The 16,939-nt window shown below is 42.7% G+C and overlaps 1 protein-coding gene across 1 annotated transcript; it reads right to left on the bottom strand.

Moving 5' to 3' along the window:
• Positions 1-816: 816 nt before the first annotated feature.
• On the bottom strand, positions 817-1,854 carry LOC111264976 (peptidyl-prolyl cis-trans isomerase). Its single transcript, XM_022841261.2, has one exon. The coding sequence runs from the start codon at positions 1,706-1,708 to the stop codon at positions 1,211-1,213; it is 498 nt and encodes a 165-aa protein (XP_022696996.1). The 5' UTR covers positions 1,709-1,854; the 3' UTR covers positions 817-1,210.
• Between the last annotated feature and the right edge of the window lie 15,085 nt (positions 1,855-16,939).

Below are 16,939 nucleotides of genomic sequence, written 5' to 3'. Positions count from 1 at the left end.
GGAAATGAGGGCATAGAAATGGGTAAGTTGAACAATTCGAAAGATAGAGTACCCAAAAACCAACGCGGTAGGTATACGACACGTAAACCTAGGTCTCTGGCTCACGAGAGGAAACGCTTCTTCCTTGATGGCGAAAAGCAGTACGGACAAAATGGATTGCGATGAAAGCAATGCTGTGATCTTCGCCGCCTCTCTCATGCCATGCCTTTAACTTGCTTTTGTCTATTGTAGACTTCGGGGGGATGCTGGAGTTTTTCGTTAAGTTTGGCATAAACAGTGCCAGGAAGGCAGGACAGAAAGCGATGGTTTACTGCATTTACTGCAAAAGAATAGAATGAGGTGATCGGCGCGACACAGACAGGAAGCCCACCGGCAAAAGTACTTTAGGCAGCGGGCAGCAAAATGGGGAGGGCAAGGCTCAAGCAGCGTTCGAGTCGCTACCGTGACCGCCATCGAAGAATCGTCGACTCCAATCTTGTGCTTGAACGACAGAACTGGGCATTGAGACGCAAACAGGCGAAAAAAATATCCACCGAGGAGGGAAAATCGGAGACTAATTTATGAGCACGACTTAAAGGGATTCGTATGGCATTGGATTGGTCGTTGCTTTGCCAACGGCTAAGAGTTACATAAATGCCACATCTTCACTGCATATAGCTTGGACATATATTCTATAAACAGTGCATGCAGGAGGTGAGAATAAATTTCCGAGAACACTTTCGGAAAGCTGTATTGAACGCGACGTTTTTTAAATCCACTCACTCATTTTCTAGTAGTAATCTATATTTCCAGTTTTTCGTAGAACAGATCCGAAACTTTAGTCGCAAGTGGAAAACATCTAATATTGTGAACATTTATTTAATGTTGCCTGATTAACAACAGTGACCTTACACCTCGTCTCACATGAATTAACGCTGTAGTTATTTGTTTTTGAAATATATCCATCCGGCTAGTACAATTACGTTCAACCGTCCGCAAACCATAATGCCAGCAAAGATTAAAATAAATAAAGGAAATCTTGACGTCTTTACCCGGCCGCCCTTGCTTTCACTGACCTTCGGCAAAAAAATTCGACGAACGTACAAAGCATTACGCGACGATATCCTGGTTTCCGTAAATGTTGAGAGGCCGGAAGTTCAGTAGCGTACGTATTGCTAGCAATGTTACACACGATAGCCGAAAGCTGAGCATTTTGAATGTGTCAGATGCATCACTGTTGCCCACAATTGGCAATGACAACCTTTTTTTTGGTTCTGCCACTGTTTGAACCCAGGGCTTCCATTTCTCTCAGGACGTCCATGCCCTCAATAACCGAGCCAAACACAACGTGTTTGTCATCTAACCATGCGGTTTTTGCAGTGCACAAAAAAAACTGAGATTTGTTCGTATTTGGACCAGAATTAGCCATTGAAAGGGTACCGAAGCCTGTGTGCTTTAAGATGAAATTCTCGTCCTCGAAAGGTGCACCATATATCGATGATCCTCCTGTTCCGTTACCTTTAGTGAAGTCTCCACCGAGGCACATAAATTTCGGAATGATGCGGTGAAACGTTGATCCCTTGTATCCTTTACCTTTCTCGCCGGTGCAAAGTGCCCGGAAGTTTTCAGCAGTCTTCGGAACGATATCTGAGCGAAGTTCCATAACGATTCGCCCAAGTGGCACACCGTCAGCCTCAATATCCATGAAAACACGAGGAAGTGCAGCCATCTTCAGGGTCTGCCTAACACTACACCGACTTTGTAATTTAGGTGATCACTACACAATCTTTAGCCAAATAGCGCCCAAATAAGCTATTAGCTATAGTCAATACGCACCTACGTGTTTTATATGCAGTTTCGTTGTTAATTGTAAAAAAGCCGTAGATCATAAGGACTGAACAGGATTTACGTCTCATGATCGTTCGAGCAACTATGAAAAATAAATAATTCTCTTTATACACTAGAAGTCAATAAAAATATTTGCTTATTTTTAAGATATACTGGCGAAAGGACAAGCCCTTGAAACAAAAGAATGGATTTAAAGTCTTATAATGGGTGAAAAAGATGAATGTATATTTAAACATAGGTTGAAGATTAGGGATGAGAGAACTGGTTTGTGCCGAGATAGCTGGAAACCCATTGTAACTGCGTCACCAGGTGTATGGTTAGCAACATTGCAAAATCGATCGGCATACCCGGAAGCACTAAAGCACAACTTGGTAGTTTAAGTCAGTAATAATGAAGCTGAGCAATCTTGATGTTTACTAGACCCACACTAATACCGTTATGTACTCACTTCGTTAAATTGTCGCCGCAAGATTCGATTCAATGTATTACATCTACACATGTACCTAGGTAGACTTCGTGTATTTACTTGCATAGGACCTCGTATTCGACTGTACAATATATTAGCAAAGAATACGTCATTTCTAATCATCGATCTTGTGATTAAAGCACATTTTCTCGCACAACATAATTGCATAAATGCACAACAAACATAAAGATAATACTCACGCAGCAACGTATCCACACAATGGTCCGCACGTTGGGTCAGCAAAGGGCTCAAGGGGAAGTGGCCTAACCGGTTCTACTTATTACGCATTATACATTATGTGTGCAAGCGCTACCGTATAGCTTTTACTCTGTCTGCAACACTATATGTCTACAAAAATATGAGAATACGCCTTTAAGCACAAGTATATACGCACACGAATTTTCCTTCGTCTGTCAACGTTTATTTGTAAATGCGTATGTGTGCGTTAGAAGTGAATGACCAGACCAATCAGCGTACCACTGTTACAGCGATGTTCTTTTTCAGCAAGTGATGATGCCAAATACTGTACTTGCCGCCAGCCCTGTTGCTGCTACTACTGTTTCTCGAGGCTGCTTTGTCCTGAACGTGCTTCAGGGCTGTTGGGTTGATTGTGTTGGTTTCCACGAGTGAGCTACCACAAACGGGTGTCGGTTCTATTCCGCACGCTTTTCTGAGCCGCTCGTGTTTTATGCGTTTCCGCCTGGCCTAGAGGCGGGTTTGCAAACAGCGACCAACAGGTCGGCCGGTAAGGCACGTGGGAGCGATGAGGAAGATGAGGCCGACGCTGAGAGCTCTGGCAGCTCGACAGCAGCTAACGAGCTACTGCTCAAGGGCGGGTCGTGGTGGCGTCGAAGAGCAACCCTTCACTACCCCTATTACCTTCGTCTTACTATCCATTCCCCTCTGACCCATATCCCTCTTGTGTCTCTTAGGCTCTTTGAGCCACACAGTCGCCAACAGCCGCATCGTTCGGCATGCTTGTTGCTGCCGCTGTGGCAGGTCTTCGAAGGCCGCTAAGTTCACACAGCAGTAGTAACTGCAGAAGTATATTGGCGACTGTTGGCCCCCGTGCAACGAGCCAAACTCGACATTGGGTTGGTTTTACTCGTCGCGCTCTCGAGAATGGTGAACATTCAAGTTTTTCTTCCCTTCCGGCAGCGAGCGACTCAGCAACTTTTGCTTACTCTTACTGCGCTTGCCTTAGTTTCACTTCAGTAGAGAACGGGTACCGGGGTGAGGGTAATCCTTGAGAGGCTCAAGAAGACCGAGGGTTAGGATGGAGTAACTACGCTGCCTGGAACTGGTTTAGCACGCCCTGCGTCCCGCTGCTTTGGCTGACTTAGCCTTAAATCAACTCGACAATCTCTGCGACGGGCTGTGCTGCTTCCGCGCTTGTTTGCTACAGCTAGTGCATGCACTATAAGCAACAGTAACTCAGCACCAGCTCGTTACCAGCAAAGCCTTTTGGCGCAAACGATCCTGTTGCCCTTGCAAGCAGACTGGCAGGCATGCTGCTAGTTAGTAACGTTCGTTCGTACGCAGTTACTCGGACATACACTAGCACGCATCAGCCTTTGGTCGTTTGGAGTTACCTCGCAGTTGACCCATTCCCTTGAACCAAGACCAAAGTCTTACCATGTCGCTCTAGCACTTAGAAAGAGCAGTGCGAAGGGCAGCAGGGTCCGCAAAGAGCGAAATACAAGTAGGAGAGACACAGCATACGAGAGATAGATATGCCAAAATCCTTAACTTCTATTATACCTTTGTCGGTTGGCTGATGGCAGAGGACTAAACTGTCGCTGTTCGACGAGCGGACGAGTGGCGGGCGGCACCGCCGGATGTGCTGGCGTTAAAGATGGCCACGGCTTCTGGACTGCACGACAGTGACGAGGGAGTTCTGATCCTAGTCCTTGTGACGATATACAGTTGTCACTGGCGTCTGCGGAAAGCTTGCTCTTTTACGGTGACACTTATCTGACACAATAGTGTGTGGAAGCCAGGCAGACCAGCCAACTATTTTGTCTCTATTTGACGGTGTTAATCATTTTATTCGACAACTTGCTATTCTCGTTCATGCTGGGAATATGTATAAAGGTCGTTCGGCGCGGGACTCATTTATGGGTTAGTGAGATAGCATGTAGGTCCTGTTAGATTTCTTGATGTGCCTATTGCAATAAACATTTAAGAATTTCATGCATACAGCTTGTTCGTAATGATTATTATTGGTAGAATAGAAGAGGTATAAATGAGGATAGAATAGCCTGTGATGGTCGTATGCATGATCGGTGTCCGTAAATTGTAAAATCTGTGATTCAACAATAGCAATGTTCTGTTGTTATAGTACTGATTGATGATAAAACGCTATGCTTTATTAAGATATTATTCAGTACGTTTATTTTTTTTTGTTAAAAACACAATTTATTGAGCATTGCCCCCCTCAGACACCTTCCCCTTTTTCTCGTCATGGAGAAACTCGGTATAGGTCGGCGTACGTTGTTTGTCAGAAGCACCGGACCGTTCTTTTTGAAGAGAAGAAATCCATACCGAAGAGCCTTTATTCCTTTATTCTTCCTTGATGTAAACGATATGCAGCTTCAACAAGATGATACAAGCTGTCGCACTTCGGTGAAGACCATTTGCTGTCTTCATACGATATTTCCTTGCTGTGCACTCTCCAACTTGCCACCCAACCCCTCTGATTATGAACCCCCGTTATATATACATATTATATTTGAAATTATTTTGAGTTTGAAATATTGAAATTCACTGGCCTATAGGTCATCGATATCCTGTTAGGTTGAAGGACGGACGAATATTACACTCCATGCGCGCTTGTAGTTTGTCAAAACCATCCATCAAAATGCTTCCTGTATTTGTCAGTTAGTTGTAAGCTGTCAAGTGTGATTCGCTACTTGTCCACTGCGGACGAGGGTCGTTACAAACGGTACGCAACTAACCAATAAGTGGTAGATAGAATTTTTCTATACTTTAGCGTTACGCTAGTTTATCCAGTTTACCTGAGCAAATGTTCTGCAGCATTTTATGTATTTTTAGATAAATTAAATGTTCGTTTGTGAACAGAAATTATGTAGTGATTACATTGTGACACTATTAGAGCTGCTCCTATCAAAAGTAAACGCTTCAAGCTTTACGCTTTGTACTGCCGTCAAGTATTGCGTCAGATTAGTATACAAGACAAAATGCGTCTGCGTTCTTCTTCTCTTGCCGCTACCACAGCTGCTAAGGTGCCTCAAGCATCTTTATCGGATTTGCTACCGGTCGTCAGTACAGCTTCCTGTCTGTGTGTCAGACGGAAGGTAAAACATTGTCAGGCTGACACCCCGTCTTGCGTTAAAGGCTGTGATAGACGGTTCAGACCTGTCTCAACATTGCTTGTACGTCTCAATCGAATCGGGAGATGACCGTTTTAGTTACTCATATTGAACGTACGGATAGCATTAAATGACGTTTCTCTCTAGTGGATAAATAAGAGTGGATTTTTGCCGAGACCGGCGACGATCTCTCGATCTTCAACGATTCTTCCTGGCTTACTCCTGACTCCTGAAATAGAAAAAAAAAAAGAGGAAACCAATGTTTGAAAACGAAAAGGGAATCGTTCGGGAAAAGCACGTTGTCTTTGTGAATATCAAGTGAGTCCCACTGAGGAAGTGTCTTGAGATTGAAGACTTTTTGCTATAATATATTTTTACTTTCACACACGTGGAGATATTGTTTCGTCAGGTCTTCGCAATGCAGAAACAACAAGAACGCCTAATAATGTCCATACCTATTTTGGCCGGCAGCGAGATTGGGGGGCACGCAGATGGATACAGTCGTAGGAAATAATAATAGGGAGATTTTTAGGAATATGTAATTGAGTTACTGCAATAGTATGTGCAGCATCCATACATATAACGTAACTACAAGGCCAGTTATGATAATCTCGCATGGGTACTAATTATCGCATCGATTACGAATCAATATTCTTGATACTAACGAGTGTTTTTCGTTTGTTCCACGACTGCAGGAACTGGCTAACCTTTTTATTTGCAAAAGATGTTATGTTGGTTATTGTCTGGAAGTGACTCTCGAAACCTGTCATAAATCTAACATCTACGGTAGGTTTCTGAGCTTTTTCCTTTTTTTGACATACGTAACCTTCGCAATATCAGCGAGCATATCGCCCTTCATTTGTATTCTAACCTTTTTGTAGGTTTAAAGATTACACATTTGCATATTTATTGAACTCTATATTTTAATGCGGTACACATATTTATTGAAGCAAATACTCATTTAGAATCCGCTTGGCATCATGTTTATTGCCTACCGTTTGAGCAGCTATATTATACATATTTGCCTGTTACCCACGATAACCAGAGATGATTCTATTTGCTCGCCATAGATTGCTCTATTAGGTTTTTATTTCTCTTCTGTTGCCTCCTGTTACGTAAGACTTGCAATTAACAACTGCGTTCATTGCCCACCTGTCATATTTAGGAATGCTAGAAAAAATATAAGAAGGCTACAAGTATTAGGGCCTACGCCTATACGTAAGGGTACCCGTTTATGAAATCGGTTTTGTACGAGGCAATGCTGTCTTCGTTAGCAGGATGTAATTGATTTCGACACGAATGAATGCTCTGGCTTCATCCCCAGTTCAGCCTTCTCCTTTAACCTTTCCTCGACCGCACGATAGGCAGGTAAATTGGCGACAAAGAACACAATGTAAGAAACAGTTCAAGGCTGTGGTGAGGGCAGAGCAGCATTTGACCTATTCAGGGAAAACAATCGGCCTTACGGGCAGTGTTCTATTTCGTGTTGCAATAGAAAAATAGTCCGTTTACGCTATGGCTATATATATATATATATAGAAATCTGCGATTCATTCCATGCCTGCACAATGGGCAACATGTTTGCCTACTGAATTGACGGACCTAATCCAAATCCAGACGTAGATACATAAATGTTTATTATTGTTAGGCACATTTTCAACGAAAGCAATACTCATAATGCTTATATAATACATGATATACATTTTCGACAAGGAGAATTTTCGGTGAAAGTATGCACCACTGTAATAGACGACTTTCCGCCATTTAGATATACCTTATTCTCGCCGTTGCTGTAGACAGTAGATTGCTGTAGATAAGGTCCCGAAATATAATTTTGACAAAACCGGAAAGACTTAAATAATTCGTTGTCGAAATTTTGAATATGTAAGAGCAAGATTTGGCGAGCTCGGTGGGTGACAAGGAGCATCCGAGTGTGACTGCTCCATATTCCGCATGTTACCCTGATTTTTCCGGCGTGAAATTGAGCGTGTTGTACAAACGACTTACGTCTGTTCACCTGCTTATTACGGTGTTTCTGCGTCATCTAATGTCATTATTCACTAAGCTGAACTGGAGAACACCTTCAACAAACAGACCACTGAACCTATACCTTTTCCGCCAGCCGTGTCGCCTAGGTGGTATCCCGCCGGTAAAACCGTGTCCAGTTACTGATGTGCCCGTCCGTGACTATCGTGAACGATTCATTTTTCACCGCAATTCACAAGTTGAAGCATGAATAAGTCGTGAGAATAAAGGGCAGCGATCCTTGTTACGGCTCCGTGTTTGACATTTGATGGGTTTGATGGGTTGGTTTGCAATGCAGCCCTCAACCCACTTCTATTCGCTTTTGCATAGAGTCTTCTGCGAGATTGGTTCTCGAATTGAAAATCTTCTTAAATTTTTGCAACGAACAGCTCGCGATGTTTCTAATAATAAAGCCCTCACCGAACACGCTGCTGGCCTGTCCGCTGAGCTGTCTTCGTTGCTGGAGTTTCCAAGATGGGATCGGCATTCGTCAACCGCTCGAAGTTTTCTTCCTAGACTTATTAGTTCCTGCCTGCTAAAAGCCTGAGAGGCGATATCTGAGTGAACGGTTTCTGATTTCATTAAGTTCGAGGTCATCTCAGATGCAAACAAAAAGTGCACGAAGGCGCCATCTTGAAATAACATTAACGTTTGCCGGACCTTGTACTGAACGCTTAACACAATCGGGTGAAACGGGTAGAATCCTATAACAATACTGACCTGACCATACTCATTAGTGAGACGACTTTGAGCAGTCAACACATTTAAAAAAAACTATTAACAAGGCCGCATCCCGAAATGTCAACTGATGTTGACTGGCGGTCGAATGGCCGCTCTACGCACACCTCTACAGGCAGCAGTACATAATTCTACCGGTATAAATAGTGGTCATACTCGTCGCAAAAAATATCTATTATCATTACTACGATTGATACCATGCTGTTCTTTCTTCTCAACTATGTGTCAAAGGCAACGCTGATCAACTGACTACGTGTAGCCATATTGATACTAGTCCAACCTCCAGAGTCATACTAGGCTTAGTGGTTTTATGAACACTATTGCATATTGAAATGCACCATTAAAAGAAAACGCTTTCAATTTGTCTGGGTAGACCTAGCAGGCCACTGACTTACCTCTTGCGATCCATGCATGAGTTAATTTGGCGTCAATTAGCAACGGCGTTGCGACGCCTCCAGTCATATCCTCCAATCTCTTCTTTTCAATACCAATAAGAACGTGTACGTTACTAAATGTATTGCTTTCAGGTTTACAGGTAGGCGTTTGAAAGGTCCAGATAACATAATAATCAAACTTGTACGTATATACAAATAAGAAAAATCTATAATGTTAATATTTACTCTTATATTTTTATACCACACACATATATATACATATAGAGCTTCGCATTAGTAGTCTATGGTAATCTATCATATTTTAAAATTATCTGTTCAACTGCGTTTATCCGATGGAGGCGGAAAATGAATCATCTAACTATTTTACTCTGCGCAATATATAATACATCTAGCATTGAACGCCTTTAAGAAATAACACTCAGGTGATCAGCCAAGTCCGCTTGAGGCGAAACACGAGAAGCAATTATATGCCCCATTGGCTTGAAAGGCGCGCACATCTCTGGGATTAATCCCCATTTCGCTAAGAGACATGACCCTGTTTGCGTAATCAATGTTTGCCTAGCGATAACCTTCAGACGAGCTCTAGACCCAACAATCCGGCATGAGAAGCAGTGTTATCGGTTCGACTGCTCATATATCCGCATAGAATCATATGAACGCACGTGGCAGGCTATTTCTAAAAGTAGGATTTCGTGGACAATGGGACCGAATGAGTTTTGTTGCTGTCGCACCTGATCCTAACTTTTATCTGCGCTTTTATCTGCATCAGCAAACTAGCAAATATATGTTACAACATAATTACCGATGAAGGAATTCGTAGACAAATAAATGTTTATATAAAAGTAAGCTCAAAGCCTAAAGGTTGGGCCATCTAGTTCGAATGAGGGTCGTGGCGATGTTTGAGGTCGTCACTGATTTTGTCCAAAAAAAGCCGACTATCAATGATTGTATATACTTTTTGACCTCATGCTTTACTCTGTTATTCTTAATGAAAGATTAATTTATACCAGCGGAATCAGGTTATACAGCTCGTCATATATAACGTTAAAGAAGGCCCTAGGGCTTTTGGATCAGTCTATCCCTGTCCTTCTACCGCACTGCGCCTAATCTCGGAATCAAAACCTTATAAATATAACGGCAGCAACTGTTTCAACAAAGCTTGATGTGGGCCGATTTGCAGGCCTCAACTGAGCTGCTGTTCATGCTGATTCAAAACAAGTGAATCTTGTTAAAAGCGTGCATTTGAAGAGAACTTTCATCCGATTTCCCCATGCAACCAAACACACAAGGAGCACCATCATACACGACCGTAGGGCAGGAATCTTTGGACTTATGGTAAAAAAAAAGGCCGTGAAGCGCACTTGAGGACAATAAAGGTTAAGGACAGTTTAATGCTTTGGGAAGACAGCGAGAGAGACGGGTCGTAAAAATGAGAAGACCTAGTAAAGAGTGACTAATTGAATAATGCTGGCCGTGTCATGGCGGCAAGTCTAGTAACCGGCCCAATATGCTCAAGATTTTCTCTAAGAACAAAAACACGACTTTAGAGAAAAGAAGCTGAGCTTATAAGAAAATTACTGCTACTTTAACGCATGCACCGCATTTCTATTCAGCGCAACATTCAATGATCTATTACTGAACTTTTTTCAGCGTAACTTGCGTTACATGCGAAATAGTGATATTTGTACCCCGACTTTCCTATCCAATTGGGTCCCACCGAATATAAATAGCCGAGAAACTGTGTTATAAATGTAATCTATCGAATATGGTTGAATATACAGAGTATAGATTCCACAACTAATGTACTACAAGGTCGTCAAGCTTCACTGCTGCTACCTTTTCCTTCTGTTATACTAAAAATGTACTCACTGTGTTAAAGCTGTTTACAATGGGTTGCTTTGAAGCTAGCTTTGCCTTTCCATCACCCCCTATCTCGCTAATACCAGTTGTCTTTAGCAGCGCTTTGTGAGGAGCAGAGCACAAATTAAACGCTAACATTGCCGTCAATGGCAAAGGCAGGCGTAGCATCTGTTTTGACAACGCCGTTGTTGCAGCGGAGTGGCGACGTGCTTCTACCGTTAGATTTCACACGTCCGTCCAAGGTAGAACAATCTGTCAAATGAAGACGGATTGTCTATGCACCAGCTCGGACTACTAGCCCTTGTAGCCCGGGTGTTTTTGTCGTCGTTGAGTTTCGCGGTCTTTGGGAACCGAGTGCAAAGGACGAGCTGGAATCAATGGCTGTTGTCGCATTTTAGTGCCGTCTAAAGAGCTATCGCTGACATCGGGCAGAGTCATGCCGATCGACGGTAGCAGCACGAAGGCGTGATACTACGCTGGCATGTGCATGTACGTATCTGAACATAACATTTAAAGCACATTTTCAATGTTAAACTACGATCCCTAGCTTTGCCTTTGAATACTTCTGCATTTCTTAGTTAAGGATGATGTCTAGCTCCTAAGGACTTTATGGAGGCGCTCGCTATAGGGTATGCTTAGATTATGTTCATTAGCAATTATCTATTCCGTTAGACTGCTTCATCAACACGATAAGCGATTGCTAAGATTCGTTTTTAGCTTACTGCAATTGCTTGACATTTATAATTCGCTGTTACATTAGCGTACTATTATAATTTGCTTTCATCAAAATAATCATATATTTTAGATCGGATCAATCTAAACTAGTAATGGTAATAGTAAGCCTAATCGAGCTATCGGCCGAAGTGACAATTGATGATTGAAGAAAAATTTTAAAAATAAACTACCTCATTCGGCCCACTCGTATGATACAAACATATAGTGTCTCTATTCTGCCCTTCCTTCCTATCCTTCGACCCCTAAAATACATCAACCTAGTTTCTGACCATAACAGCACTTCGTTTCTCCGAATTTACTACACTTCTGGGAGCAGTTCGTTTGAAAAATACGTGTAACTTTTCGTATATTAGCTATTGCAATCCTCTTGATCTCAAATGCACATTGCTTCGCTCGTGGTTTGTTCGCAGACCGCATTGTACTGTTTGTATCTGCTATTGCTCTGAGTGCCGGTCGAATACTGCCCTACTGATGTTTTTCTACAAGACATTTTGAAATGCCTGGGATGCATCTGTGCTGCCTAATAGAAGAGTCGACCCATCATTCCGCCCGCTCCGTTTGTCTTCCGTCCGCGTAGCAGACAATGATCAAGCGTTTTCATTCACTAAACAATGTGCCGTATTCACATATGAAAATTTCACAGTTGTATAGCGCTCGGCTGTTACATATATTTTATGGGGTCCTGTCATGACCAAGTAGGTATTTCACTATAGGGTGATAAGGTGATGCTTGTTGTAAGTGCCACTTCGCTCGTCTCTTGCTGTGCTTCCGTTGAGATTTGTGACACGGCTTTTTTTTAGTTAGAAGCAAGTCTCCCGGTATGTTCACCGCTTACAATAGAAAAATGTACGAGGTTTGCAGCCGCATTTGGTATGTGTTGAGCCGAGTTCTGCCCGTCCATGATTTCTGGTAATTTATAAAATAGCCAGGAGTGTCGGAGCAGTACGTCAAAAACGATCCTTGAACGTATCAAGCAGCTTAGTTTTATTTGAACTAACCGCATCAGCTATTAGCGTTAATTTGAAATTTCGTCACCCTTTGCCATCAATGACACCCATGTTAATAATACGAACACTGGACCCTGATGATGCCACGATTTTGTCTGTACCACGCATCTAAGATTAAATCGTTTACTGTACAGCTCTAAATTCGACGATCGTACCCTAATAACGATCACGTTATTAGGGTACAATCGTCGAAAACGCAGTGTCCATATCACAAATCTGGCATCCGAATGAAACAAGCACATGTGCCATGCAACGAGATGACGCAAGCAGACATGCGCGTACTGACATTGACCATTATAGTAGCACAGAGGGTACAGTTTGAAACGACCAGATCAAAATAGGGCTCGACTCTTCATTTACGGTTCGTAGAAGTTTTTGACCAAGTGGCTTAGGTTTAGATCCGGATGTAGACGGCCTTTGCCTTCTGCTGAGAGCCAACTGTTTAAGGTAATACTCGATGGCTTAAGTACTGGACGTAACATACAAAAAACAATCTATTACATTGTTCGTGTTTCTGAATCAAACAGTTGTTATTTCGTCAAGTTATACAAAAAGATACATTTTAAATAGAAACAATATTATATTACCCGTTTTTAATAGTGTATAGTAAATAGTCACGGTACACTTTTGGGTGATCTTCCAATAAAAAGCAATTTCGGTGAAAAAAATCAGGAATGATAGAGATTTAGAGCAGACACGTTTTTCTGTCCGAAATGGATACGGTCAAAAATCCAAAAGCATCTTAGTTGTTGAGACAGCAAGACCGAATCGACTATCGTGACTTTCCTCTATTAAAAACCATCTGGTCGACATAAAGAAGTTGAGTACTACATATTTTCTAAAGAAGCTAATTAAACTGCACGTGTAATCGAGTCAATTTTCTATACAGTGTTATGCATTTATTTAGATATTAAGCGTCCTGATCGTAATGTACGCCCATGCAAATCTGGCACAAAAAAATGGGTCATGATCGCAAAGTTGTTCTCTTTGCAAGTCATCAGATGTTTCTGACGTGTGGCGATAATATACGCTGCGTATAGCTTTTATAACCTCGCGTCTCTCGATGTCAAATCGGCTAAATGTCTTCTGTGTATTTCGTAATTTGCGCACTGCTAAACACCTCCGCCCAACAGACCTTTAAATCATCCTGCTCGAGCTTCCTCTGACCTTAAGTAAAGGAGAGTCAAATGTACATTTGTCGAGACGTATCCTCTTACGTCTTCTACAGAACTTCTCCTACGGAAGAAAAGGATAGCACTCATCAGTCGGAAGGGTAATTGTATAGTTTTCATACGTGGTACTTAATAGGACGCAAATCCTTCGGCAATTGGTATTCTCAATTCTCTCCCCCTTCAGTCGAATATAATCACTTAGTCGCTTTATTAGCTTTGTTTAGTTTATCGTGGGCTGATCTCTTCAGCGCTAGCTAACATAAGAAAATAACCGCGCGGAGTCCTTTGCAGTTCTGAGTGGGTGTTCTCCACCTGCTCCTGTATTCTTAGCAGTTTTTCTTCGGTTTAAAAATTCAGCGGTTGCGGTTACTGGTAGAACGAAACGTAGGACCTGTTTGGTATAGTAGCGTAAACTCAATATCAGGAAAAGGCAGTAGCGAAAAGTGTTCTGCGTCGAAATAACACTCTCTTGTTCTTCTCGTTTGCAGAGCGTGTTGATGTTGGCAAGATATCGAGCCTTTTTCTTCATATTGTGTCCTTCTAGTGTCAGATTCAGGCAAGGCATTTACAAGCCAACAGCTAAAGAAGGCATCATGTAGCGAATCTCAGTCCGACTTGAAGGGCAAAGCTTGAAACGACACGATATGGGTTCGAGATGTAACGTTAGAACGAGGCAGCGGCGGAGGAAGCAAAACGGCACACGGTGGAACATTGTAGAAGGGGTGGGGTCTGTGCCGACGACCGGAGCCGGAGTGTATGCTTGTTACGCAGCGTGCGGTTAGCTGGCCACTTGGTCGGTCGGCCTCAAAAACGTGTCACCGAGTACGAGCTGCCTAAGAGATGCACAAGAAATTTGGAGACCTTCGCCAGCAACTACATTTCCAACTCGAAGTGTTGATACCACTGCTAAAGTTAATGTTGTTATCGCTGTTGGCGTTGTTGCTATTACTGTTGTTGCTTTTCCTGCTGCTCCTTTAGGACTAGCCCTGCCCTATGTATATGCCGCTGCTTCGCTTCTCCCACCACTACCAGGACCACTATCCCTTGCGGTGAATGCGTTTCCTTTAGCTGCCGCCGCTGCTACTGGCGTCTTCTTCCTTTTACAGTCACTACATTGCTGTTACTGCAGTTGGCAAAGCTGCCATCGCCTCCTACATTTCTATTTCGACAGCATCCTCTTGTGACCGTTTTTCGGAAGCCCTACGAATAGAAACTGCGAAACAACAACAACAACTTCAATAACAACAACGAGGAAACGGCTGTGCTGTGACTGCCAGCGAACTAGCATCAGTAGAGGCAGATATGCCCCCAATTGATTCAACTAAATGTCAAGAAAAGGTAGCAGGCCGTTGCTACTACTGCTATTGCTGCTGCCGGGAGAGGTATGCCTTACAGCGATGTTGTCGCTGTTGTTTCTGCGTCTTTTACTTCTCCTATGTACGTGTAGGCGTCTGGTCAAAAAGAGGGTAGTCCTTCTTTTCATTTCTCCCCCTTCGAAGTGACTTCAGTGATACCATAGATGTTTGCATGTTCGACACGGACACCCAAAGATGCCGGGTAGCAGAAAACTTCAAAGTTAGCTTGCCATCCTGTTGACCGCGCCACCAGGCCTTGTGTCATATAGCCTTAGGTCTCTTCCACGGTACCTACTGGTAGCATTTCGCTACGCCTACTTAAGGTCAAGTTGAGTAGCTGATGCTGTTGCAGTCGTTTCTTCTACTGCGGCTGCTACCAATGACAGTAGGCAATAGTGGTAGCAGTTCACTATCAAAAGGACGGCGTACAATCGCAACGATGCAGGCAACTTGTGCGTTTCGCTAGCCACTTTTCCTGGCAAGGCCGCTCTCCTGCTGATTCGTCTTTACAGGAAACCGTCATCAGTAGCGTCCTTCACACTGCTCACACATGAATAAGGTCTTACCTACCCCCCCCCCCCCCCCAATAGTCTTTGACACGCTATTGCAATAGTGCCGGATGCATTGGGCAAGAGTGGAAAAGCTCCTACTCATATTATGGCTGAAAGCAGCTGGCTTACAAAATTAAATTGATCGGATACACGAATGAACCATGGATGATATTTAAGCTGTTATATTGAACTGCTCGGTCTTATTTTTATGAGGTTTTCAAATACCATTTAACGTAGATACATGCTGCGTGGAAGAGACCTGCTTGTAGGCTTGTCGCGTATAAATGTCCTTATTCGTGACCGATGTTGAGAATGACTCATAATCTTCGTTACTCTTAGTGCTGATTGAATTTGCGTTAGCCAGAATATTAGCTAGAATTAAACGTTTATCCCTTATAGAAGAACGAGCGTATTGTCGTGAATATATACATATGTAGCATTTCGAAAAAATACCGGAATATTATTTCTATCTTGATTGTTCCCTTAACACCGTTGCTTTACAATTACAAACGAGATCTGTGTATAGCTGTCACCCAGATCTCTTTAGATACTCGACTAACAAAATTATGAGAGTTTGTTATACACAAAATGCTTTAACTGTACAAACCGACATTGAGACAGGCAATTTAAAGCTACACCAAGAGAGGATCTGCGATGCTTGCTTTATAAAACAACTGACCCAAAAGGCATATACTCGATAATCTTTTACCAGCACTAGGCCACAATTCACGATAAAAGTTCCGTCCAATTGTTAGGGGTTTCACTTTGACGTTTCAGTGACGTTATTCTGTTTACCACTGCTAATGTTTTGAACGAATAATACTTAGAAAAGAATATTTTTCTATAAGTAAAATAAAAACCGAAAAAAAACGCCGATTGTATTTTTATTCCTCTCGCTGCTAGCCAAAAAGACCCCTTACTACATCGGATATATCAATCGCTGTTGCTATCCTCACCTTTTGTTGTTTTTGAAATTGTAAGCTACTTCAATGAAGCATCGTTCAAAAGAAGCGTTCGTGTCTGTAAGTTAAAAAAAAACATGAAAACGAGAACGTTAAGGGCAGGGTTCGAACTAAAATATTTCACTTTCCCAAATAACAGCTGCACCCCTTCCTGTGGCGGGAGAAACTTTTAACACGGTTTCGACGATACACGTACTAAATGCACCTGTTGCAGGAAGTTGGTGCTCCTCAATCGTCGCTTTGCCCGACTATATAATGGCCATTCGATAGCCAGTGGGGGTCTCCTCGTCCGTATTGGATCTGGGTTTCGCCTTTTGCTTCCCACTTCAAATTCCCCGAACAAAAGGACAGAAACGACCGGGGCTACATTTTGTTTACACAGACAGCGACATTAGTGGGGCATTTCGGCGAAGAAAACGTTGTTGACAAAGGAGTCGGAGAAGCAAAAGAAACTACTGGCGCTGGCAGCTTTAAACATTACTCCCATTCGCTTATGTTTTCGATCGTTTGCACT

The sequence above is a fragment of the Varroa jacobsoni genome, unplaced genomic scaffold (assembly GCF_002532875.2).
Source record: "Varroa jacobsoni isolate VJ856 unplaced genomic scaffold, vjacob_1.0 scaffold_919, whole genome shotgun sequence".
Lineage (NCBI taxonomy): Eukaryota > Metazoa > Arthropoda > Arachnida > Mesostigmata > Varroidae > Varroa > Varroa jacobsoni.
This window is presented reverse-complemented; position numbering and strand designations above follow the sequence as displayed.